Source organism: Panthera uncia, chromosome A2 (assembly GCF_023721935.1).
Source record: "Panthera uncia isolate 11264 chromosome A2, Puncia_PCG_1.0, whole genome shotgun sequence".
In the NCBI taxonomy this organism is placed as follows: Eukaryota; Metazoa; Chordata; class Mammalia; order Carnivora; family Felidae; genus Panthera; species Panthera uncia.
Genome location: NC_064816.1, coordinates 116,248,561 through 116,275,237, shown reverse-complemented (window position 1 = coordinate 116,275,237; position 26,677 = coordinate 116,248,561). Strand labels below are relative to the sequence as shown.

The following is a 26,677-nucleotide window of genomic DNA, read 5'->3' as shown; positions in this document are numbered from 1 at the left end:
AATAGTTTATTATCATAAGCCACAGAAAAGTGAAGGCATATTTTAAGGCAACATTTCTGATGTAAAAATGCCAAAGTCCTATAATCCATTAACCTCTCTCCTGGTCCACTCTTACAAGGAAATCTTAGAAAATCCCAGAATTAAACACCATTCCCATGCTCAGACCCTGTGAAACGTGTGCAGCAGATTCTCAGGGCTTTTCTTTTTTTAGTTTAATACAAACTGATTTTTTTTCCAAGGGAGACATACAGATATATTTGCAAGTAAACTATTTGGAAACCATTACTTATTTTCATGCCTTGCTCTTTCTTTAAAAAAAAAATTAGCTTCCTTACCATAAGACAAGAAGTAGAAAAAAATAAGATTAAACTTAGGGGAAAAGCTAGAATACCGACTGTGGTCACAAGGTCACAAGGTCCTATACCCCTGTAGGAGATGGGTCTGGGATTGAGAAGCTAAAGAACATTCTTGGGATCCATAAGACGAAAGAAAACCAGCTACCGAGAAGATGAAGAATTTTCCTAGTTCTCCAAGAGAAATCTCCTCAGTGGGCTGTATCATTCAACGTAGGGTCGGGTCTGCTACAGCAATAAAAGAATCCCCAAACGCCAGTTCCTCGTTATCAACAAACATCGATTTCTCATTCATGCTGCACATCTTCCGTTGTTTAGCTGAGCTGGGGGCTCTGTTCCATGTCTCATTTTTGGGGGGACTGGGGTTGTCAGCAGCACCATCTCAGATGTTGCCAGGTTACCATACCGGGAGGAAAGAGTGTTCTGGAGGGTCTCGAACCAGCAGATAATATCATGATCTGGAAATGATACCCATAATCTCCTGTTACAAGTCATTGGCCAAAAGAGCCACATGGGCCCAAGAGAGGGCCAAGGTGCACATCCTTATTGCCTAAAAGGGGCCCGAACAAGAGAGATCTCATATGGAAGCTAATGACGATCAGAGAGGTCATTATAACGTGTGTGACACACTGTGCCACGTCACGGTTCCTAACGAGTGAGCATCCCACGACCATTTCTCATAAAATAGTTTGATAAAGGTAGAAAGCATCATGCAAAGGACAGTCAGGCAAATACCATACTAGGTGGGGCCAATGTCATAAGGCCCAGGATGCAGCTTTGTGAGTCTTTGTTCACGTAAAGGTGAAATCCTCCAGGAAAGGCCCCCAGTGGCCTGTTCCTAGTAGAGGAGGGAGGGGTGGCTCATTTACCAAACTGTATCCAACTGCAAAAAACATGCCCCCTCCGAAGGGGGGTGGGGCTTCTAGCCTTGAGTAATTTTAGTGCCGTATGAGGCTGTTCACCTTGGACTACTAGATATTTTGATTCTTTTTTTTTTCTTTTTCAAACAGAGAAACCGGAAATCCAGGTTGGTTTGTAAAATCTCCCAAATGACGCTATTAAAAAAAAAAAAAACAAAAAAACACAGTGTGCAAACCAGTCAAAACATGTCTGGCAGCCAGATGTGGCCTGGGGATTGCCAATTCATGGAGAAATTCAATGTTGCTGACTACTCAGAGTCATTGGTTGTGACAGTCAACTGAGCAGAAGGAAGTGTTGATGTCCCCTTGGGAAAGGGCCTCTGCAAGTGAGATCTCACATAAGCATGACAGGGGGAATGAAGGGCAAATGCTACCAAGTTGGTGGCCTCGATGCTGAGATCACTGCTAAGAATGTCCTCGCTCTAGAGGGACCGAACACCTACCAAAAGCATCCTAGGGGGAGGAGATTCTAAACTCCACCAGGGGACTTGCCTGTATGCGTTTACCACTGTGTCTCCAGAACCTTGAAGGAGGTCCCGCCAACGGAAGGTGCTCAAAACATTATGTTCAAGGAATGTAGAAGTTTGTATGGAACTAATTTAAAATCTATTTCCGCAGAAGGAGAACACATGCAATGGCCCTTTTCACCCGGGGACAACAAAAAATAATTGTTTTTTTTTTTTCCAGGACATTCCACACAAATCTAAATTGCTTACTTTGAATAGAACCTTCCAGGCTAAACAGTGGAACTATAAACACATGGCACATTTCCCCCGCTATAAGAACGATTGCTACAGCAGCAAATTCAGCCACGTCACACCGTGTCCAGGTAGCCCAGCCTGGGTGGGAGGCAACAGAATGTCCCTCCCCATGCACCTGCAAGTGTCGAGGATGTGGCACTGAGAGGGGGTCAGCCGGGAGAGAACTGGCAGCTAAGCCAAGAAGCAGAGGTGTGGACCACAAACTGGTGAGCGGACGGGTCCCAGTGGATGCCGGCACAGAGAAATGACAACTCTTGAGGTCCACGGAAAGAAGATGTAGCCCCATGGTGAGAGGAGAGAGGGAATCCCTGAATTGACAAAGACTACAAGGAATCACTATTAGGAAGGACGGAAGCTTGAGATGGGCGTTAAATTCAATTGAAAAGAAGACAGCGGGATTATTTTCTACCTCCAGTAGGGAACCTGAGATGTGAGGCTGTAAGACTGTCGTGGGTCAGGTTCCCTGGGGAAGCCGACTCCAGGATGGGCACAAGGCACAGAATGTTTACAGGGAAGCACTCTCCGGATCAATACCTGTGGACAGGGGAAGGAAGCAGGACTGGGCAGGGGAGACACTAGCTGCTGTGATTCAATCCTTGACCCAGGGAGTTCTGGTCCTCCGGGGTTGTCCTGAATTGGAATAAGGAAACTGAGGTCTGTCTCTCCACATTAGCAGGTCATTCATTGCATGTGGGCTGTCCCCGACGGGCATTGGGGAAAGCCCCTTTCTTCAGCAGAGGGCTTCTGCCAGGAACACGCTCACAACTGAGGAATGGGCCCTTTGGTTTTGATGGGACACACGGGTGGTATGTGATCAGCAGAAAACGAATGTGAGAATCATTGCTCTCTTCTCTCCCCTCTGCATGCCAAGGTTCTATGATTCTGGGAACCAAGGCATTCGGGTGGTGCTCCCATTTCAATAGTAAGATCTTGTCCGTAACATTTTGTCTGACACCTTGAGAGCTGGAGCCTTGTAGGGACAGGACAATGTCAGGAACATCGCCTGCAGCAGACCAAAGAAGGAAGTGGAGTTTATGAGGCAAACGTGTAAGAAGGAACCATAACTGTGAGTTATAAGTAGACCCTTGCATGTGGGAATGCCGCCTCTATTTTTTATTTCCTTTTGGTCCCACTTTTCCCAAAGCCTGGTGTCAGGGCATCGGTCTTGAGAGATGCTGGGCATTGAAAGGATTCTATGGGCAAATAAGGGTGGGTACCACTCACACTCTGATCCTTCTAGATGATTCCTCTCCTACATAATCCTATCGAGAAGTCTTGCACAAAAGAAACCTATTTATCTTTATAAAATAGAAATATTCGACCACAGCCAATAGCCTTAACATCTCATGGAAACACTAGATGATTCCGTAGCGTTTATATGTGTAAAGCAAGCAGTTCACTAAATTAATATTCCTTTTTGAAAACATCAGTAACTATGTGAAGTATCCTGCCTCCCTTAATGTTTCTTCTTTTCCTCCTCCTCCTCCTCCTCCTCCTCCTCCTCCTCCTCCTCTTTCTTCTTCTTCTTCTTCTTCTTCGTCTTCGTCTTCATCTTCGTCTTCTTCTTCGTCTTCTTCTTCTTCGTCTTCTTTTTATTTGTGAAGGACAATTTCGGCTGAGGCTATTTCTCTAGCTATGAAGAGTCAGTTACATTTAGCAACAGCCAGACACAGGCCATCTAGCAGACATGGAAACAACTTTAAAATTTGAGCTTAGGGGCACCTGCGTGGCTCAGTCGGTTAAACGTCCAACTTCGGATCAGGTCATGATCTTGTGGTTCGTGAGTTTGAGCCCCGCGTCCAGCTCTGTACTGACATTTCAGAGCCTGGAGCCTGCTTCGGATTCTGTGTATCCTTCCCTCTCTGCCCCTCCCCCGTTCATGGTCGCTCTCTCTCTCTCTCTCTCTCAAGAATAAACATTAAAAAAATTTTTTAATTTGAACTTAACCATGTAGGAAATATCACTCAAAGTCTTAATTTTTTAACTATGATTCTGGAAATGCCTTCTACACTAGCAGTATACCAGTGGCTGGAATTTATAGCACACCTAGCAGGGGGCATCTGCTGTCCCTGAATGTGCTTCACGTACATGGTGTCACTGAAGGGGACGCTCAGGCTGACAGAGGTTCAGTGACATGCCTTGGGCCACACAGACAGAAGGAACAGACCTGACCTGGGTAGTACAGCTCCATAGCCCATGCTCTTAACGGCACGCTCTGTCCCCCACCTTCACGCCACGTCATTCTTTTAAAAAAATGGATCAACAAGGGGCGCCTGGGTGGCTCAGTTGTCCGGGTGTCCGACTTGGGCTCACGTCATGATCTCGCGGTTTGGGAGTTCGAGGCCCGCGTCGGGCTCTGTGCGGACAGCTCGGAGCCTGGAGCCTGCTTCGGATTCTGGGTCTCCTCCTCTCTCTGCCCCTCCCATTCTCACACTCTGTCTCTCTTGCTCAAAAATAAATAAACATTAAAAAAATTAAAAAAATAAGTGCCAATAAAAAAACAGATCAACAGCAACAAGGAAGGACTAAAACCAGGATTAAAATAAAATTAGCAAACATACCCCTGAAGGAAAAGCCACTTAAAACACCCTTGCTTGGGAAATGTATACAGAGTATGTATATGAACCGTGACCTTTAAGACTTGTTGGGTTAAACGAAAGCAGGGATAGATATTTCAAAGCAGAACTCTACCCATTTTTCTACAACAGCAGGGAATTTTATGTCCATATGGGGCGTAAAAATACTTCCCTCCTGAGTAGTCTCCGGGTTAACAGTCACCAAACATTTGACTGAAAACCCTGTGTTCTGCTTGTCTGACAGTGTTTTCGCTGAGAAAGCTGTCTGCCTACTTTCCTAAAGTTCTTCAGGTCTTCCCTTCTGAAAGAGAAGAGCAGAATACTGGCCGGTTTTCAAATAACTGTCTTCTTTCCAATGTGGTTGTGGCCAGGACGGGGCGCTCTTGTCCAAACCATGGGCCAGAAGTTTGATGCTCCCACTGGGATGACCTTTCCCGGCACCTGCCCAAGTGGGTTAGATGCACAGGTGCGTACCGGCCTTTAGAGTCGTTTGCGCCCATTCTATCCATACCCGTTTCTGAGAACTTTTCCCTTTGGCTTTCTCCACAAGCTACTATTTTTAATTTTTAGGTCACCCTCTCTGCGTTAGAATGTTCTTGTCAAACAAGGCGCGCTGGAGCTTAGGAAATAAAGCCGGAGAAGGCACGGTCACTAATGAACTTTGTTTGCCCCGATCCTCACTTGCCTGGCCTGTAGTTACGATGGTAGGAACACGGCGACTTGAAAACCCACTGATTTCTAACCGGTGGCCTCAACTTCCTCTTTGCACAAAACCTTTTACATGCTCTGCCTTGAATTTCACTTCTTTCCGGAGCCTTTCCTCTGGTGACATTTCTAAGAGGCAGTAAAATAGCCCAAAGGCAGGAAGGTGGGGGTAATTTATAACTTGGGGAGTCCACCCTTGAACAGACTGAAAATCTGAACAGCCCAGGAGTGCTGGCTGTGCAGGGGGGCCTCAGGCTGGCTGTGGATTAGCCTTTAGTGATTATGGCAGAACAGCAATTACGGTACGAGACAAATGAACTCAAGCTGACCTTCACCGAAAGTGTAAGAAAGGTGTTGGACCCACCTGCTTCTCTAGATTGGGTTTTAATCTGGTCGTGAGTGGGCTCGGGGCACTGTGACAGGTCTAGAACGAGGGTGAGGGTTTCGGGCCATCTGGCTCACCAATGAACACACAAACCCTCAAGATGTCTGACCCTGAGAGCTGCTTTTGGGTTTTCTATAACTGTTTTACACACACACACACACACACACACACACACACACACACACAGGAATGGTGTAAGAGTCACCAGTTCCTAGGAAATTTAAAAAGAACTACCACCTAGTGCCAATGGATTCTCTTACTCTGATACATCATACTGTCTGGCCCTTCAGAACCCAGGATTTCAGTCCATCGGCATTCCTGCCGTAGACTCAATAATGATTATTCAGCATATTGAGTATGGGCTGAGCGAGTATAACGTTTTATACTTACTAGGATCAAAGCACTCATATTAAATAGATATCAGTTTGAGCCACATGAAATTGCCTTTTTTTTTGTAGGAGAAAAATGATCAAATACACCAACCGTTTCATAAGGTTTGAGCTAAATCATTTCTAGGTTTTTCTACCTAGTGGATTTTCCTCGAGTTTCGGAAGTCATGGTGGAAAGGTTACATAAGCGGTGAACGGTGTGGGAGAATTCCTGCCTCCATCCTTCCTCGTTCCTTCTTTCTCTTCCTTTCCCCCAACAAACACTGGTGAGGTGCCCAGGAAGTACACAAGTCGTTAGCTGCGGTAAGTCCTGCAAGGTGGCTGAGCTGAAGGGGTCAGCCCTTTATAATGTTCACAATGGAGCACAGAGATCAACATGAGACAGCTCCTGGCAGAGGACAGCTGGGGGCCCTTAGAAGGTGCAGCCGGGGGTGCACGGAGGGAAAGGGGGGCTGGGGACAGCGCCAAGGTGGGCTGGACAGGCCCTCCCTTGGTGGAGGGCTTGCTCTGTGCCAGCACCGTGCAGGGTCGGAAGGGATGAAGGAAGGCTGGGAGGAAAATCACAGACATGGCAGGGGGTACAGGCAGGTGACGAAGGCAGAGAGTGTTCTGGCTGAGGGGCTCACGGTGAGCAAGGCCATGGCGGCCGGAAAGTGCGTGGGGTGTTCAGAGGTCATAATGAAGGAAGAAACATGAGGCTGGTGTCATAATTCTTCTCACATGAGGACAGAGGACACAAGGAGTTTAAGTGGCTTGTCCGGGGCCATGTGGCCAACTGGCCTGGAGCCCATGCTCTTAACCATTGTGGGGCACTCTCTCTGCAGCAAGCTGCCTTTCAGAGGTCACCAAAAAAGAGAGTTTCATAACAGAAGGAAACATGTCGCACAAAAGCAGTAAATACTTGGAGAATATCTGCTTATATTCTAGGAGAGTAGGTATAAAGAATGCTGGGACGGGCACCTGAGTGGCTCAGTCAGTGAAGCATCCGACTCTTTTTTTTTTTTTTTTTTAATATTTATTTATTTTTGGGAGAGCCCAAGTGGAGCAGGGAAAGAGAGAGGGGGACAGAGGATCCAAAGTGGGCTCTCCACTGACATGCTTGGAAGGAGGGAGCCCGATGTGGGGCTTGAACTCACGAACCGCAGGTCATAACCTGAGCCGAAGTCAGACGCTCAACTGACTGAGCCACTCAGGTGCCCGAAGCATCCAACCCTTGATTTCGGCTCAGGTCATGATCTCATGGTTTGTGAGTTCAAGCCCCTCATCAGGCTCTGTGCTGGTGGTGCAGAGCCTGCTTGGGATTCTCTCTCTCCCTCTCTCTCTCTCTCTGCCCCTCCCCTGCTTGCTCTTTCTCTGACTCTCAAAGTAAATAAATAAACTTAAAAAAAAAAAGGAATGCTGGAACACACACACACACACACACACACAAACTACCCTACACATAATATTCAACAAGTATATATTCTCCATAATATATTATTAAGGAATAATAATATATTATATAATATATAAAGCAACTCCGGAACTAGGGCAACATGATAGTTGATTAATAATATACATAATAGATAATAATTATTAGATGTTTAATAATTATATGTGCTATTAATCAACTATCATGTTGCCTTATTTCTGGAGTTGCCTTATTTAGTTTATAACAGTCCTACTCTAATGATGAGACCAGTGGCTTCAAAGTGTGGTTCCTGGACCAGCAGCCTTGTCTCCTGGGAAGCTGAGCCCAAGCACAGATTTGCTGTATTTGCAATGATGGAGGTGAGGTCTGGATATCTGTCTGTTTACAACCTTTCCAGAGGATTCTTGAGAACTCTGAGAACCACTGAACTCTGAGAACCACTGGATTAGAGAAAATGTGATTAGCAGCATGAACATTGCTGACCTCTTCTTACCCCATTCTAGCTATATACATACTCTCATTGAGTTCGAAGAAAACCTTTGCTCTCTTAAGTAATAACCATTTCCATTTTAATATGCTGTAAACTATTTAATTAGTTGGTAAATTTTTCGTAGGTATTAAAGGTCAGGATTTGTGAAGTCCAGGTTAATGAGTATTTTTATTTTATTACCAAATTCAATATTGACTATTTCTAAAGTCCACAGCCTTTAAAGAAAGGTACACATTTTATTTCTTTCTTTGCTGATGGACGATGGAATGAGAGATGAATACACACTCATTCATTTAACAAATATTAATTCAGAGCATATGTTTAAGGGCCACTGGCAGGGGGCTCTGGAGAACAGAGGGTCCCATCTTGAACATTTAAGCCCTTTGGGCCAGTGCAGCTCTGTGGGGCCCAATTGATGTGCAGAAGTGTGGTAATAGGTTTCTAGTTCTCCCCTTGCCTCCCAAGCCCCGGGAAACTTGTGAGAAACCATTTCCCACACTTAGGTTTTCTGAAATCGGGAAGAGTGGGATGATCATTAGCTTCGAGAATAGCACCACCATTTAAAAACGGAAAAGCTTGGCCTTTAAACACTTGCCAACAGCTACTGTCAACAGCTACTGGCTTTTGCAATTGAACCTGGAGATGTGCCAGTATTCCCACCTCCGCCTCCTATGCTGCCCCGGTCTCTCTCTCCTCCAATACACCTGCCACATTGACATCAAGTCATGTCTCTGGTAGCTCCTTAAGCTTTCAGGCAGAAAGTCCAGACTTCTCAGCCTGCTCTTGTGGCCCTTCTCAAGCTCTCCCATCTCATCAGCCTCCCTCACTCTACCTTACCCTCTTGTCTGCCAAGCCACGCTCCTCCTTTTTGCTAGAAGGTCCTTCTCTCCTAGGCATGCGCCTGCTTTCCTTTGGGACTCTGTTAGAGCTATTATGTCTGCAGGAAACAGGAACTCTACCCAAACTAGCACTAGAACAAAAAAGAAAGGGAAATGTATTGGCTCGTAGACCAAGGCTGGAACTGCTCAAATGACCCTCTTAGGGAAAAGAACACGCCTCTTCCCTAATTGCTCTAGCAGAGACCCAGGGGCTCACTTACTGTGCCTGTGACTGATGCTGGCCCGTCCTGAGCTGGTCCTTGTAAGTGGGATTGGTCAGCTAGGGGGAGAAGAGTGCTTGGCACAGATCAGGTGCTCAATGACTATCTGACTGTTATTACTAATTATTAATAGTTAAGAGTGAATGACTGAATGAACAGCCCCTCCAGGGCAGCGCAATCCGAGTTATATCTAAGTCACAATGAGGCAGCCAAAGGAAGGCATGACCGGAAGGCTTGGGTGGGGTTGAGGAAGACTTTGCATGTCAGGAAATGCTTGAGCTTGGTCTAGAAAGGTAGGTAGCATTCCCTCAGTCAAGCAGGGGGCTGGGTGGGAGCAGAGGAGGAGCCCTGAAGAGGGGAAATTCGGGGTAAATGCTGAAGGGCATGAAATCAGTTGGTTTGCTCAGGACGCATTAATGGTTCACAGGTGTTGGCCTCTGGGACACAGCTCGTGGGAAGAAATAGAGGAGGGCAAGGGGACAAGATCATGAAAGGCCATGCGTGCCACCCCAAGGAGTTCACTATCAGGTAGTCAGGGGCTCCTGAAGAGGCTCTCAAGTCAGGACCTCCAGGGCTTGGGTCCCAGCTCAGCAGGTGAGTGGTCATGAATAAGTTACTGGAGCCACCCAATCCTCCCTCCCAGACCTGTTGTGAGGACAGAATATGACAAGCTGAAAGCACTCCTACAGCCCTTGGGGCTTGGTTGATGCTTGGCAAATGCTGGTGTTTCTTTCCTTTCCTTGTGACCCGGTCGATTTCCACATTCAACTCACGCGAGGACAAAAAAAACCCAGTTCGTTACAAACTCCACGCGAATCATCCTACAACTCCAGGACTGTAGCTGGTGTTTCACCAACTACCACGAGGGGGAACTGGATCCCGCATTACTTCCTAACATCCACGAGGGGAACTGTGGTTTCAATTTCCTCTCACCCCAATTTCTCCCAGCATGGTGGGAAGTGAGACGCTTGTCACAGAAAACATGCAGCCCATAGTCGTCACTTTGGGATCTGGCGAAAGTCTCTAGAGTTTTTCAATATTGCCAAATCCTTTCAACCTCACAGAGCTCGGGACTAAAAGATGTGCACAAGGGTGTTCTTTTAAAATCGCAGAGGGAGGCATGCTTGTCTGTAACGAGCCCTTGTCTTCTTAGGGAACTCTCTTGGCCATACATATTTCTTCTTAAGAACTAGTCAGTCAAGAGCAGGAGATGATTAGAATCATCCACAGAGAGAATGGGGAACTGATATGTGAAGAGGGAAACAATTCCCAATATCATGCTCTGTCCAGAAGCTTTAATATTAGACACACAGCAGATCGGTTTCCCTTGTCGGTGTGGTAGAGTGGAAAGGACAGAAGCCTTGAGGTCAAACAAGCCACCACTACTAGTTACCAGTAACTACTTCCAGGACTTTCAAGTTACCGGTTTTGTGACTCTGGCCAAATCACTGGACCCCTCCAAACCTCAGTTTTCTTGCTTCTGGCTGATAAAGAACAGGGAGCCTGAGACTTGAAGACTGGTATAAAGCAAAGTGAAACACTGTCGGTTTACAACGGATTAAAAACGACACCATGCTTGGAGCACCTGGGTGGCTCAGTCGGTTGAGTGTCTGACTCCGGCTCAGGTTATGATCTCACAGCTTGTGAGTTCGAGCCCCGCGTCGGGCTCTGTGCTGACAGCTTGGAGACTGGAGCCTGCTTCGGATTCTGTGCCTCCCTTTCTTTCTGCCCCAACCCACTTGCATTCTGTCTCTGTCTCTCTCAAAAATAAATAAACGTTAAAAAACAAAGTAAAACAAAAAACTACGCCATGCTTGGTTGCTGTTTTTGTGATTGTAACTTTCCTAAACTCATTCAGGATTCTAAATAATAGAAATCACTTATTTCATGAATTGTATTACATGTAATTTATATACATGTGCTATAACTATCCTCACTCTGTTAAAGGCATGTCAGCACATGCACAGCTCATAATTATGGGTCTTACTTCTGACTCTGAGTGTTAACCAAAGATTTGCTGCAGGTGACAGGGAACTGACTTAATAGTTTTTTTCTTTTTTTTAAGCCACCAAGTCACATGAGACCTGTAAAAGTTGCATTTGTGAACTTTAACTTATTCTTCTGATGGTCAGGCTTCATTAGCTTCATAAATAAAGACTAGGTACAAAGTGAAATATTAACTTTCTGGAAACGTCAAAGTGATTATGTATAAGGAAAGACGAAACCAATTGGGATATTTATAAATTACCATCATAAAACCCAGCCAGACATTTCATTATTGAGAAATGAGTAATGCCACTTCTGCAACCTGTTCCAGAGGCAATGAAATCAAATAACCCAAGATGTAGCCTTGACCATTTCATTTCCATGAATGTCAATGGAAATTATGCAGAGAACAAAATCCTTCCTCTTCCCCACAGCTGAGGGGAAAAAAAAAATGAATTCTCACAGACTAAGCTTTTAATTCATAAAGATTACAGGTGGATTTTTGACTTTTTTTTTCTTCCAAGAAAATGGGGAGGGGCTATAGGTTTCCAGCTTATGTCTCCTAATTTACTGATAATCTGGGGGGGTCTTGTGTTCAACAGAGGCTCTCTTTGGCCAGATCCGACACTGTAGATGGAGCTGTGTTTCTTTCCATTTTGTTAAACAAACAAACAAAAATTACTGGCAAAATCATGAATAGATAAAAGGCTGGTTTATCAGAGTTCACTAGGACTCTTTAACCTATTGCCTTCATCTCATTTAAGTGCATATAATTATGACGAGGTCTAGAGATATGCTTAGGGCAGGGTCAGAAGGTGAGAGATGGAGACATGCACTCCAAAAGTGGTTTTGGGGTTATCTCCCATGTCTACCTGGTCATCCAAGTACTATAATTCCTACCCACTTCGGTCAACACGAGATGTTCCCTTTTCTGATTTAACATCGCCACGTCAAGGAAGAATAGTGTGGATCGCTCAATTAAAATGAAAACGAACCTGAATTCGAAGACTAGAGCTTTCGCTTTCTCAGTAACGGTGACAAGTAAGGTGAGGAGTAAGTGCAGGACAAAAGGGGGGCGGGCAGCTGCTGGGGGTGGCATGAGTTAGAGTTCTTCTGGCTACAAAGACAGTAGACATCCAAACTCAACACACACGCCCATTCCCACAGCTAAAAGGCTATGCGGGAATTAACTGACCAACGTAACTGACAAGACTGGAATCTCCAGCCTAGGGTGGCAGGCTCTAGACCTGCCTCCCAGGCCTCCAGGTAGAGGCACAGACCAAGTTCTGAGGACTCAGGTTCCCTCCCTTTCCAGCTCCACTTTCTCAGGCTCAGAGAAGAGCCTTCGGCCACCCAGACTCTGCTTCCTGCTGAATCCAACTTGGCAGAAAAAAAGGGCTGCAGGCCTTCTTTCTGAAACTCACAGTAAAAGTCTGTTGGTTTCAGTGGCTCTGACTTGACCACATGCCCACCCTTGAACCAACCATAGTGGCCAGGGAAATGGGACCCCTTGGGTCCGCCTTGAATGACAAATCCACCTCTGGGCTCAGGGGCTGGGTTCGACTCCACCAGAAGCACATAATTGGAGCGTGGGAGGCGAGGCAGCTCTGGGTGCGGTTTCCCGAAGATGGTGCCTAGGTTCTAGATGGCAACGGTGAGAGCTACTCACCATGGGGGTGGCGCTGGGGAGACTGCTAGGCTTTGACTAGAGAGACACAGAGGGTGGAAGGAGAAACACTGGAGGAGTAAGAAAGAGGGGGGCCAAAGAAAGAAAATAACGGGATTCCCTAAAGTTGTATCTCGTCCCACCAGTGTTCAATGTCACTACGTCACCTTGAGCTTTGAGCCCATTTCTCATCTCTGCAGAAAGAGTGGTTCTTTACTGGGAGCATACAGCAGAAGCACCTGGAAAGCTGTTTCAAATGACACAGGCCCAGGATCAGTTGTGCTGCCCCCTGCCCCCCCCCCCCCCCCCCACCGCCCGAAGGCCAATGGGAAGAGCTCTGAGGTCACGATCAGGGCGAATACTGCAGTTTCTGCCGGGGGAGAGCAGTCCTAGGTGACAGCATCATTTACCGCCCACAGTCGAAGGTGATGAAAACGGCATACTGATTTCCCTTAACACCTGCCTGGAGACATACAAACATAAACTTTTCTAACTTTTCATCCATCAGAGGTCCTGCCTACAGCAGCAGTTCTCAGAGTGTGAAGGACCTGAAGATACTTTCAGAGACCCCATGTGGTCAAAACTATTTTCATGAATTATCTCATCCACGGACTGACATTGTGACTAGCCTTTTAGAAACTACCATTTGTTAAGTTTTAGTCTGCTTTTTAAAAATATTTATATTTGAGAGAGCGCACATAAGCGGGGGGGGGGGGGGAGAGAGAGAGAGAGAGACAGACAGACAGACAGAGAATCCGAAGCAGGCTCCAGGCTCCGAGCTGTCAGCACAGAGCCCAACGCGGGGCTCGAACCCACAAGCCAGGAGATCATGACCTGAGCCGAAGTTGGACGCTTCACCAACCGAGCCATCTGGCGACCCTGGTCTATTTTTTTTTTTTTTTTCCAACTCTGATTTACCTTAAACAGCTACAAAAAACCATATTCTTCCTTTTTTTTTTTTCAATGACATAGGTCTGCACAAGGCCAGAGCTCCTTCCTACACTTCAAACAAAATATTTCATCGCAGACTGAATACAAAAGCAGATGTGAGAACCCATGTGTTGTCTGTTAAGCCAGACACTAAAGAGATTTACAAAAAATGTAAAATAACGCCAATATTCCTACCAGTTTTTGTTTTGTTTGGACAGCGGGGTTATTTTTCATTAAAAAATAGGCCATTTACATAAACACGCAATGAATTTATTACGGCTATGTTTAAAAGAGTAAATAACGTAACATTTTTCTCAGTTTTACTTTTAAATACAGTAAATATCAGTGGATACAACTCACATAAATGAAATCATTCTGGGGTTCTCAGAAATTTTAAAGAGAATATAAAAAGCCAAAAAGTCTGGGGTTGCCTGGGTGGCTCAGCCGGTTGAGCGCCGACTTTGGCTCAGGTCACGATCTCGCGGTCCGTGGGTTCGAGCCCCGCGTCGGGCTCCGTGCCGACCGCTCGGAGCCTGGAGCCTGTTTCGGATTCTGTGTCTCCCTCTCTCTCTGCCCCTCCCCCGTTCATGCTCTGTCTCTCTGTGTCTCAAAAATAAACGTTAAAAAAAAAAGCCAAAAAGTTTGGGTACCTCTGGACCAGAATCCCAGTGGCTCAGATCACTGGGACCATTTTTATATTTAAGTGTCCCAAGCTGGCAGAACTGCCCACCTGCTTACACAGAGAATGAGCACGCACTACAAAAAGGCACCCCCTAGCCATTGCATAGCCTGATTCGTGCTATAAAACCTTGAGGAAGTGGGAACGATTCAGTGAATTCATTGCTGAAAATTTGTTCTTGCTCATTACTCCCACATCTGTTAAGCGTAGCCCTTTGAGATGGTCACCAGCATGTAACTCTCCTCTAAGCCACTAGATGGCGCTGCTTACATAAAAATACTTGTGCAGACGAGGCGTCTCTAAATGAGCTGTTTATTCTAGAGATGTTGGATGGGGGTGAATGAGGCTTTGGCCCATCTTACTCTGACAAATACTGACTGCGTCAGGATAACTTTCCTTTCCGTTCCTGTAGATTTCTAACCTTGAGATCACTGACAGTGAGGAATTGGTAAAAAGTGCAGCTTTCTGATAGAAGAGAACCCAGGGGATTTAGTTATTCTTCTATTCAACTTTGCTGCTAAGAAACCACCAGCTGGCCTAAAAGGAAGAGGCATGGATTTTTTTTTCCTTGTCCCTTCATTAAATTTCTTTTAAATCTATTCCAGTTAATTTCCCCCCATCATTTAAATGTTAGCCAGTGATCTGGGAAAAGGAGCCAGGAGCAAAGCCAACCTGTGAACCACCGGGGTTTACTATCTGAAAAATGTTTTCATGGAGGACTTTTCGTGTGCAGGCAGAGGCAGAGAATGAACACAGACATCTAAATTAGGACGTATAAGCAACATTAGAGCAGGTGGCACAGGTATCCCCGAGAGAAAAGGCTCCCTCAAGTATCTGATAACCTTTACTTCCTGTCCCGCCTTCCGCCTAACCAGGGGGTGAGAACTTTAGAATCATCTGGGGAACCTTAAAAATAGAGATGCCTGAACTTCACTGCTGGGGGCTTTGATTCAAGAAGTCAGGAGAGGCCAAACATGGGTACTTCTTTAAAGCTCCCAGGGTGATGATTCTAAGCTGCAGCCAGTTTGAGAACCACTGACCCAGCCAAATCAACTATCTTTCAGACTGCACGATCAATTCCACACCATTAGGGGATTCTAATGTAAAATAGTGCTCCGTACAAACTGGTTTTGTGAGCAAATGTAATCCAAGTTCAAATCCATTCTTACAGCATTATGTCCCATTCCATTTTATCACTCTGTGTGTGAGAGGTAGGAAGAGTCATTACTGCACCTGTCACATTTACTAGCTAAGTCACACTCATCTTCCTTCACTCCTGAGAAAAGACTGGTTATGTCAGTTACATATTATTTCCAAGGGCCCTCCTGTGGGGCAGATCTACAGGTTTTCCAGACCCTGTGAACGTGAGAGGATCTTTTCAGTGCCTTGATGCTTTCTACAGGAACAATTCAGGCTCTTTCTTTGGCTTGGTGAAGGGCAATGAGCCACACGGCGTTTGAATCAATTGTCCTTAACAAAGCCACAAAGCCTGTCTGCCCTCCAGAACCAAGATCCTTTCCACAACGGCACAGGGGAGGAGCCCATCCAGGAAAAGAGCTAACCTCGTTATCTTGCATTAATGCCAATTACGGTGTCGGAACTTGAACTTTATACAGTAATTAGAACGGCGCTAACACAGGGAGCAGTGGAACTGGTCTGCATTCACTCCTTGCGTTGGTTATCCTCTGCCATATTCTACTCCCTTTTCTCAATTCATTCTCTGTCCTGCCTATCCCCACAGTGGGGAGACTGACTCATGTGGACTGTATCCCCAGCAACTTTGCTCTACGGCTTTAGGTACAATTTGCCCAATGGGAGGTAGAGGCAAGAGATCAAGGGTAGAAGAGAGAGAGAGAAGTCAGATTATTTCTTCCCCTACCGCCTCCCTCTTGTGTGATATGGCAGCCTGGACTGATTGTGGGAGCCTCTCCTGTACAGTCCCCCTACATTGTGAATCCCCCTTCTCTGCAAGCCCCCCTCCTGCAGGAGCCCCCTGCGGTGTGGGAGCCCCCCCTGCGGGAACCCTCCAATTAAGTAAGCCCCCTTCTGTGCAAGCCCCCCTTCTGTGGGAGCCCTTCTCTTACGGGAGTCCCCCTCGTCTGGAAAACCCCACTCCAGTTCTTACTAGACATCAATAACCCCAGGGTCTTCTTCTGGTCCCTTCAGCACGGGGGAGGTAACTGCTTCCTGCCATTCCCAACCCCTGAGAAAAATCCCTTGTTAATCAAATTCTCTTCAACATCCCAGTGACTATGTCTTCCATTTCCTGCTGGGTTCTGATTGCTAGGACACCTTCTAGACTAACCATAACCTGAATTCATTTTTCACTTTTCAATCATTCACATAGAAGTCCTGTAGGTATAACTGATGTTCCTCAAAGATCTGAACTTTAAGAGAATTTCTAAGTTGCATTTTTTTTCCCACCTACGCCTTCAGGACCTCGAGATGTCTTTGAAATACTCCCGACTAACGGGTGCCTCAGTTTCCTGTCGTGTAAAACGAAGGGACTGCACAAAATGGTCTCCAGGACTCTCTTCCTCCAGGCTCTGGCTTTTCCTGCCCTCAGGGAGTCAAGTCAGCCCAGGGAGGAAGAAGCTGTCCAAAGGGAAGGGGGGGCCGTGTGAGATACTGTCTTGGTGTATTTGGGATACACATTCCTCAGGGGGAGTTCAGTCTATTATTTTAAAGTTTTAAAGTTAGCCATCTGCTGTTCATTGGGCTGTGTGTCCTCTGAAGTTATCATAAAGAGTGTGTGCAAAGCTCTGGGGCTGTTTTGTGGTGGGAGTGATTCCTTCAGCATTTGTGAAGGAGGGTGAGCCTCAACAGGTTTTACCAGAGAGTCTGTACTGGAGGCTAAAGGAGGGACAGGAACTGACCGATCACAGGAGGGGAAGGCATTTCAGATGGCAGGCATAGGGGGAATGGGAGGGGAGGCGAGGGGACAAGAACATTTGTGGACTGCAGGCCAGTGGGGGAGGCCAGCAGTGGAAGACAGTCTGGGAGAGGTGGGGCTGGACTGCAACGGGCGTTTCCATTCATTTTTCAATGTCCCTCACCACTTGCTGCCCCAGGGATTGCTGCAGCACTTGCCTTCAGGCAGGGTGGCCCGTTAGCACCTGTCCTCGCCATGCACCTCTTGCTTCTCTGACGCAACTGTCTGGGATACCCGTGGGCACCCACCTGGCTCTCCACATGCACAGCCTGGTGCGCGGGACACTTAGCAGCTCACAAGCACCCCTCAGCCAATAGAGGACAGGCGGTGGTAAACACCCCACTTCAATTCCTCTCAGGAGCAATTCCAGATGGCTCCGCAGAACATGCCCAACTCAATAACGTCCATTTCCACCGGCTTCTCATCTGTTTCATTCTCCTGACTTCTCCTTCCCGCTCATTAGAATGCCTTTCCAAATTACCAATGGACCAAATGCTTGCCTCAGGCTCTGCTTCTAGGGGAGCCCAGGCTCAGACAAGCTTCAAATGTCCTGCTGAGGAATATGGACTTTGTCCTGCAGACAAAGCAAATCATAGCATTTCCAAGATGAAAACAACAACAGTGAAAGCAACACTCTTATGAACAAAATGTCATCAAGGGCCACCGGCTCCTAAGTACCATTGCGGGATTTGGAGGGGGGTGGCACAAAGAACCATTCAGTCTGAGCTCAACTGACTTGTGAGGCTTCTGTTGGTCAGCAAGACCTGGAGGTCCGTCCTCTGGTGTGGCCACTCCTTCCCGCTCCAGGGCAGTGGAGGGAAATGTAATGTCACTGCTGGGCAAAAATCTCTGGCAGGCTGACTGGTTCGTGTGGGGGAAACGGCAAAACAACGAGAGGATCACCTTGGATGCAAAGAAGGGAATTATTTCAAAAAGAAAATAAAAGGCGGAGTGGGGTTTGGGAGAGATTCTTCTTCTTTGAAGCCACGCATCTGTAGAGGAGCACATCCTAACCAGGCTCAAAGCCCTTTAACCGGGAAAAGGTCAGTCTTCTGATCTCACAGGAAGAAAAACAAACCGAAGAGGGCTTCCTTGCTGCCACAGGAAAGCAAGAGAAATCTGGGAGTTGGTCCGAATTGCTTGAGAAAGCAGAGGTGGCATGGCGTGGGGGAGCATGAAAAATGGGGGGAAGTCTGGGCAGGATCCCAGGGGAGCAATGCCAGCGAGGAAGCAACATCCAACCCATTTCCAGGACCGTCACATGGAAGTCTTCATTGGGTGATTTTGGTCCTGTGCTATAGTTATCTTCTTCTGGTCCCCAACCTTAGTTTAAAGGCTGCTGCATATAGACTCTTTGTTAACCATCCAAGGGAGAAATGAAGGGAAAGTGGGGGTGGGGGGTGGGGGGTGGGGGTGGAGAGGGAGCTGTCAGGGTGGGGGAGGGCCCGTGCCAAGGGGTGGAAAAAAGCAGCCTGGGTCCAGAGGCTGGAACTGCTTGGTCTCTCTCTGCATGTGTGTATGTGATGCCTTGAGTACAGAAGATGTTTTACTCAGGGTTTGCTCTAACATATGTGAATTTAAAGCATATTGCATTCTTTTTTTTTCTTACTTAATTAAAAAAAATTTTTTTAACGTTTATTTTTGAGAGACAGAGTGTGAGTGGGGGAGGGGCAGAGAGAGAGGGAGACACAGAATCCGAAGCAGGCTCCAGGCTCCGAGCTGTCAGCACAGAACCCGACGCGGGGCTCGAACTCACGCACCCCAAGATCATGGCCTGAGCTGAAGTCAGACGATTAACCAACTGAGCTGCCCAGGGGCCCCTTCTTCTTTAATTTTTTGAATAGGATGCTTCACTTATCATGGTTCAAAATTCAAAGAGTATGAAATAGTAGCCAGGAAGAATCTCTTTCCCACCCTTACCTCTCAGATACCCACTTCCCCACCCCACAGACAACCAGTGACACTTGCTCTTCAAGGGACAGTTTATCATTTTGCAAGAAAAAAACATACACGAAACTGTTTTTCTCCTGGTTTACACAAACGAAACCACATTATACACACTATATTGCAAGCTGTTTTTTGCATTTAATAACTCCGGGGAATCTTTCCATATCAGCACATGTGAATATGTTTACCCTTTTCTTGGACTGCATGATACTCCTTTACATGGATGTCCCCTAATTCATCTAAGCAGTCCCCAGCTGATGGGCATTTAGCCTATTTCCTAACAGCGGCCATTACAAAAAATCATGAAATGAATAAGCTGGTTAGATATGCTATATTCTAAACTGTGCTTTTATTCTGTCAAGAGTACGGATGATTTTTATCCAGTAAAACATATACGCAATTGAATGCAGCAGGCCGAATTTATTGAATAAACATGGGCTATTGAAAATTTGTTGTCACATGTATTTGATTCAGCAGGGTATCCTTCATAAGAAAGCTTAGCTATTAACAGCAGTGCATTTTTAAAAACAGATCATGTAAGGGGCGCCTGGGTGGCTCAGTCGGTTAAGCGTCCGACTTCAGCTCAGGTCACGATCTCGCGGTCCGTGAGTTCGAGCCCCACGTCGGGCTCTGGGCTGACAGCTCGGAGCCTGGAGCCTGTTTCCGATTCTGTGTCTCCCTCTCTCTCTGCCCCTCCCCCGTTCATGCTTGGTCTCTCTCTGTCTCAAAAATAAAAATAAATGTTAAAAAAAATTAAAAAAAAACAGATCATGTAAATATTGAGTGATTCTTAGCATCAGCTGACTTAGCATGGTGAGAACCAAGGGTGTGTGCTTAAAGCAATCAGGGCAGTGAGAACAGAATGAGGCCTCACTGCTCTGTAGGTTTAAGAAGCTCTGAACTTGGGGCTTAGAAATCTGAGTTTGGTTCCGTACTCTGCCAGGGTGTCTTTTTCAGTAAAATGGGGACAATGATTCCTGCTCTATGTGCCTGGCAGTTGTTCTGAGGATGAAATGAGAAATTACTTCACATGTGTGAAACTGGTTTATAAACTATTTATTTTTTAATATTTTTATCTATTTTTGAGAGGGAGAGAGACAGTGCTCTCATGCAAGCAAGGGAGACACAGGGAGAGGGGGAGAGAATCCCAAGCAGGGCTCAAACCCAAGAACCAGGAGATCATGACCTGAGCCAGAATCAAGAGTTGGGCACTTAACCAACCGCCCAGGAGCCCTGAAATTGGTTTCTAAACTATAGATGTCTGAACCAATGTTAAATCCTGTTCTATTGCTCATAGTCCTGGTTTTGGGGGTCTGTACATAATCCATCTATGTCATCAATTCTGAAATAAGTTTCATAGAAGAAATGACACTGAGCATGACCATTTTGATTAAATGCACCAAAATGGTGGCCCTTAAATATCCTAATATTTTAAAAACCGATTAAGTAAAGAATCAGAAAGGAAAGGATTACTACTGGCTAACTACCCCAACTCTTTTTGTACCCTCCCCACCTCCCCGCCTCATCTATAGTTTATTAAAATCAAGTTCACTGCTAACCATCTTGATAGGAGATAAATCTGGAAACCACTCAAATCTGATGTGGTAAGTAATATCTTTATGCCAATTAACACTGATAATATTCTTGGATTTTCAGGTAACATACTCTCTCTGGATTCATTTGGAAATGATCAATAAAATAATTGGGTGAACAAAGTTTAAGTACTCTGGAAAATGAAATGCTGGGCTGTCTGGATTTGAGAATTATTAGGAAACCTACCCATTTCACTCATTAAAACCTTGAAGATGCGCCATTATTGAAGCAGACAGGTGCCTCGGGCACTTCTCAGTCAATCCATTTAAGCTTCTGCTACCTCTTGTCTAGTCACTGCCTCCATGGCAACAGTCCACTGACCTGCCCTTAAGGGAAACAGAATTTCTGGCAAGACTGAGACTTTTAATAATTCCACTTGTCAATACAGGTCAGAGAGAAAAAGATGGATTTGTACCAAGTTACTTAACAAACTCTCTAACAGAATGAGCAACCTCCAGCAAGTGACCAGACCCAGTGTTCCGAATGTCCCCAGGAAAGCCAAACATTGCATCGTTAGTGGCAAGAAAATCCACACCAGCCACGCCTGTCCATCAAACCCTTCACGGCACTCGGACTTCTTCTCTCAATGTTTTCTTTGCTTAGCTTTCCCTAGAAAGGCGAAAGTGTGCTGGGAAGCTCATCTGAAGTGATAATTAACCTGATTATTCATTTCCTCCAAGATTTCATTGTAATAAATAAATACAAAATGATCTGCAACGAAGGACATCTTTTGTCATGCAAGTTTCCGTATGGGAATAGCATCTAGGAATGTCAGTTTCTAGTGACCAAACTTCCCTCTTGGCCAAGGACAAGTCTCAAGAATTACCAATTCAACTACCCAGAACCCAAACTCTCATCCCAAACATACAAGAGACACTCTTTCTATTCACCTCTTTTCCTGGAAATATTCTAGTGTAAAGCCTGCAGTTGTAACAGATTGCCTTTTTGGAGGCATTACTCTCTGACTTGGAAATATAAACACTGCTTCAGAGATTTATTTTATGATTCATCTTCTGATTTGTCATGGCTGGGAAGGTCAGCTTCCAGATTTTCTATTCTAAATTACTTTTGAGCAGATTTTACAAACAGACTACGGAATGGCTTTTGCCTGAACCAGAACAAACTCTGAAAGTTAGGGCTCAAGTCCCCTCCCTTCCCCTTGGTAAAATGTAAACAATCAGAAGACCCACCAATTCCCAAGTCAATTATTTGTAAAAGAATAACAGGTGCTTTGGAGGCACTGGAGTTATAAAAAGGAAAATGGCAAATAATTTTTTCATGGGCCAGCTGCTCAGCTGATGTGCTTTTGGGGAAGGTTCTTCTAGGCTCTAAAACTCAATCAGCAAATCAATTAAGATCGTGCCCGTCTCCGCCATCAGGACCGCGAGTTGCCTGCCTCTGCCCTCCTCCCCGTTCCAGTGATTTCTGGTGCGTCCCTGTCCCAAAGCCAAGGCAGCCAGTCAACCTCAGGTTCCTTTGCTTTAGGCTCACACTGGACAACGGGGGAGGGTGGGGGCGCCGTTCCGGTTTAATTAAGGATGAGTAATCACCACTCTGCTCTGCTCCTTGATATCCGTCCCAGTCCAAGCTTGCCTTTGACAGTGGGCTCAGCACAGGCTCAGTGGGGGCTGACCGGCGTGACTGGCTGTCACTTTCTTTCAGTGGAAAACAGACAGGACCAGGCAAAGCAGATGGTTCCGAAAGGGGCACTTCCAAAACACCTGCTAGCAAACTGTGGTGGTGCCTTTCAAATAAACAGCAACTTACTGGAGAGGAAAATCAGATCTTCCTCACCACATCCTGCCACCGCCCGTCCAGCTTGAACATCGCGCACTTAGAAGTTTCTAATTCTCACGAGGCATGATAACTCTTCAGTTGGGGCAAAGGACAGCCTGTCTTTTAAGCCTCCCAGAGATAGCCATCATCACCGATAATGGCTCCCACCTCTGTCAGTAAAACCTGTTATCTAGGTAGGACCACCTTCAGGAGAGGGCTGACCCGTGCATCTCACATGGTCGCTCAGTCCTAAGACACAAATACCATGTGTTTGCATAGCTAGGTGAAACTAGAGGCAGCCAGGAAGGCCTCAAGTGGCATTAAAACCAAGGACTATTTTCATCACGAAACATTAATAAAGTGACAAATAATCATTTGTGAAGTCCTGGCTCCGGCCGTTGGAGTTTGGGCAAATCAATCCATATTTCCGGGCCTCAGTGAGAGTGGACGATTTCTTTTTCTTTTTTTTCTTTCTTTTTTATTTTTTTTAGTTTTTTACATTTATTTATTTTTGAGAGACAGAGTGAGACAAAGTGAGAGTGGGGGAGGGGCAGAGAGAGAGGGAGACACAGGATCGGAAGCAGGCTCCAGGCTCTGAGCTGTCAGCACAGAGCCTGACGTGGGGCTTGAACCCACAGACTGTGAGTTCATGACCTGAGCTAAAGTCGGACGCTCAACCGACTGAGCCACCCAGGCGCCCCTAGACTGGAGGATTTCTAAGGTTCCTTCTAGCACAAAATTCTGGATTTCTTTGGGCGGGGCTGGGTCTCTGCCAGCATTCTGGTCAATCACATACACAATGAATCAAGCCGTTATTCAGCATAGATTAAAAACAAGAGACTGTTTCTGTCACACACGCTGCTTACCTTTTCAACCGCCGTGTGTTCTTCATTTGCGACGCTTGTTTTCCTTGATTCGTTTTTCGACCTGCTCAGCCTCCTGGATACTTTTTCTCTGAGCAGAGTGGCATATCCAATGTGCTCGTAAATGGGGTTTGTTGTCATTTTGGAAATGTATTCAGAAGCTTTTGTTTCTATGTACAGTGTTATCAAGCCGTCTGTGACCAGATCGTGAATCGACTCAAATCTCTTCTCGCCCACGAAGTGTTTTCCATCATAGAAGAGCCTGTAGTTTAAAGTCTGGTTTCCAAACCTGTCCCCAAGAGAATGAGAAATCACAACAGTGTCAGAAGCAAGAGCAGTGAAGAAAATCAGCAACTAACAGTTTTTGGGCGTACTGTATGCTAGGTGCTGAACTAGATACTTGGCATGATTTCCGCCCCCCCCCCCCCCATCAAATTATCATAGAGAGCCTTTGAGACAGGTAGAATTACTATCCCCCACTTTATGGCTGAGAAATCGGAGATCTGAAGAGATCGGGTACCTGCTTGACGTTATGCCCCTGGAAAGAGGTAGGGGTGGGATTTAACAACCAGGCGGTCATATGGTATCGTTTGACCCTAGAAATCACGACGGCCGTTCGGCCCTTATCATCCTCATTTGTAAAAGGCAGAGGGTAGAGCCTGGTCTACAAATATTTTGCTTTCAAACTTCCGTGTTGAACACTGGCCACACCCCTCTACCCCTCCCCTATGACCTGGCAATTGCCTCTGCAAGGCCTTGATGGGCCCTTTATATTACATCTTTGACCGCCACCAGTCGAGGAGCTCATACTTCCCCCCATAGTTAGTGCCACGGAAGGGAGGTGAGGGGAGTTGGGTGAAGCTCCCTCCTGGAACTGCCATTGCCAGGGTCCTACGGATCTGGGACCAATAAGGGACCTATAAGGTTCTTCCCCCTTTAGTACTGGCTGACCCCTCTTGGCCTTGGTCCTATATCGCACAGCCCCTGCTTAGTTCCCCACTGGGGCTGCCAGCACTTGTTGCTGGAGAGCTGGGGGACTGGGGGATAGGGAAATACTTTGCACACCTCGGGCACTTACTAGCTTTTGAAGTACTTCCTTATATTGACATCATCTAAGATATGTTCCCTGGGTGCAACTTGGAAAGTGTTCCACAGCCACGATATTCAGATGTCACACTGAATACACCACTGTGGGCTGGCTGGGACGTGTTTCCAAATGATACCATTCATGCTATGGAGAAAGGTCTTCCCAATTCCAAAGAGGTCATAAGTGAACTTCCAGAAGACAATTCGATCCTGGAATTGGATGCTTTCCCCAAACTTTATGGGATTGCCATAAGAATCAACTGGCATCACATATTGGATCGAGCTTACAAAGGTGCAGAAAATGCAACGTTTTTCGGGCACTGTGATTTTTTCCAGTTCTTGTGATGTTGTGGTGAAAGGCTGCTAAGAACTCTGCTCCCACGGCTTGCTAGCACAGAGCATCATGACTGCCATTGGGAGTCAATGGGAGCCATGGGTCAACGTGATCCCTGAGAAAACCCCATGGACAAACTCCACGTCGGTCCAGACGCACATACGCAACGTGAGGCGAAGACTTATGACAAGGGCTCCAGGGAACTAACTGAGGCAGGGGCGTCGCTCCCTCAGCTGGCTCAGTTTCAGGCAGAAGTGACTACAGGGGCACTAAATTCCCAGATAGTTTTCCAGTTTACTGTGTGTGCAGAAACAGAACCTCTGTGCCCATCCTACTGACAACATCTGTAGCCTAAGAAGTGTATGAGCCTCTCATATGCTACTGATACTCTGTCAACAAAGCAAAAATAAAAAATAAGTAGTGGGGAATGGGGAGTGATAGGTTAATGGGTACAGAATTTCTGTTTGGGATGATGAAAAGGTCCTGGAAAGGCAATAACGGAGATGGTTGCGTAACATTAAGAATGTACTTAACGCCACTGAATCGTACGCTTAAATCTGGCTCAGATGGTAAAATTTATGTTACGTATATTTTACAGCAATAAAAAAAAACGGGGAAAAGTAAATAAAGTCACTCATAAAGCAGCTGCAACAATGGATGAGATCAAGTTCACCTTAGAGCTAACGTGTAGCATCCTGGCTGGCGTTGGCTTTCTCTAAGAATGTAGGCACCCTCCACGCCTCCGAGAAGCTCGTCTGCCTGCTCCCGGGAGATGATCCCATGAAACCTGAGGAGAGACAGACCGTCCTTGTTCTCGACTGACCACGTACAAAGTATGCACCACAAAGAGTGAGGCTAAAAAAGATGGTGGGGCCACGCAGAACCCACTGACCCCGACTTGGAGGAAGAGGGGAGTGGCGACCATATATCTTCAAGATGCCTTTGGAACCACTTCTCAGCAGGCACCCAAACATATAAGGAGTATTCAGGTAGGCAAAACAAAGGAATAAACACCCAGTCCCCCTGGCTTTCTGCTACTGTCTTGCTCTCAAGCTGAAAATTAAAGTCAAAACAAAAAGCCAGGTGACGGCTCCTTTTTTAACCATGGGGAATAACAAAAGGGCAATTACCAACTTAGCTCTCAGTGCAAACACAGAAACTATGTATTGTCTGGATTGCTAATGAACACTATCGATTATCAACCTGCTCACTTCAGGTGCAGGGTGTTGTTAATTTTAAAGACTCATTCTCTGGAAATAATAGCCAACTATAATCAACGCTCTTCTATTTCTTTTAATTTTGAGAGCAATCGCCTAGGGATATGTTTTCAAAAATGTATGTATTTTTCTTTTTAAAGAACGTTTATTATTAGTTTTAATTTTAAAAGTAATACACATGCATGTAGAAAACACAGCGTATCTAGAAAGAATGCAGGCTTGGCCAATGATGGCTCTGCTCTGGAGGCAGATGTCTGAGACCCACAGAGTGGACAGTGACTCCTGGGAGCCAGGGGCAGGCACGGGACCACTTTCTCTCTTGTCTTTAAGTAAAGGCAGCTTCCCCTCCCCCACTACCCCCACCATCACTTATCAGAGAGTTGATCAATCCATGTATCATAGGAAAGTGGGGGAGCTGGGTTGGGGGGTGAGGTCAGTGCTGAGGGATCCAGGCTATTCCCATTTGGGTAATCCCAAACTTGAAGATCTTTGGGGGAGTAAATTAGAGAAGAAATTTTTCTGCACAGGGAATCCTTATTTCACCTTCTTGGAGTCGGGAGGGGGGAAGGGGAAGTTGGC

At 46.1% G+C, this 26,677-nt stretch overlaps 1 protein-coding gene across 1 annotated transcript in view; it reads right to left on the bottom strand.

Moving 5' to 3' along the window:
- Positions 1–26,677, bottom strand: part of CHN2 (chimerin 2) — a 302,150-nt gene that overhangs the window by 79,594 nt on the left and 195,879 nt on the right. The window contains exons 5-6 of the mRNA XM_049642938.1: positions 25,555–25,668; positions 23,465–23,750 (exon numbers count right to left, since the gene is read on the bottom strand). Of these exons, the coding sequence (XP_049498895.1) occupies positions 23,465–23,750; positions 25,555–25,668 (400 nt within the window). The remainder of the gene's footprint in view (positions 1–23,464; positions 23,751–25,554; positions 25,669–26,677) is intronic.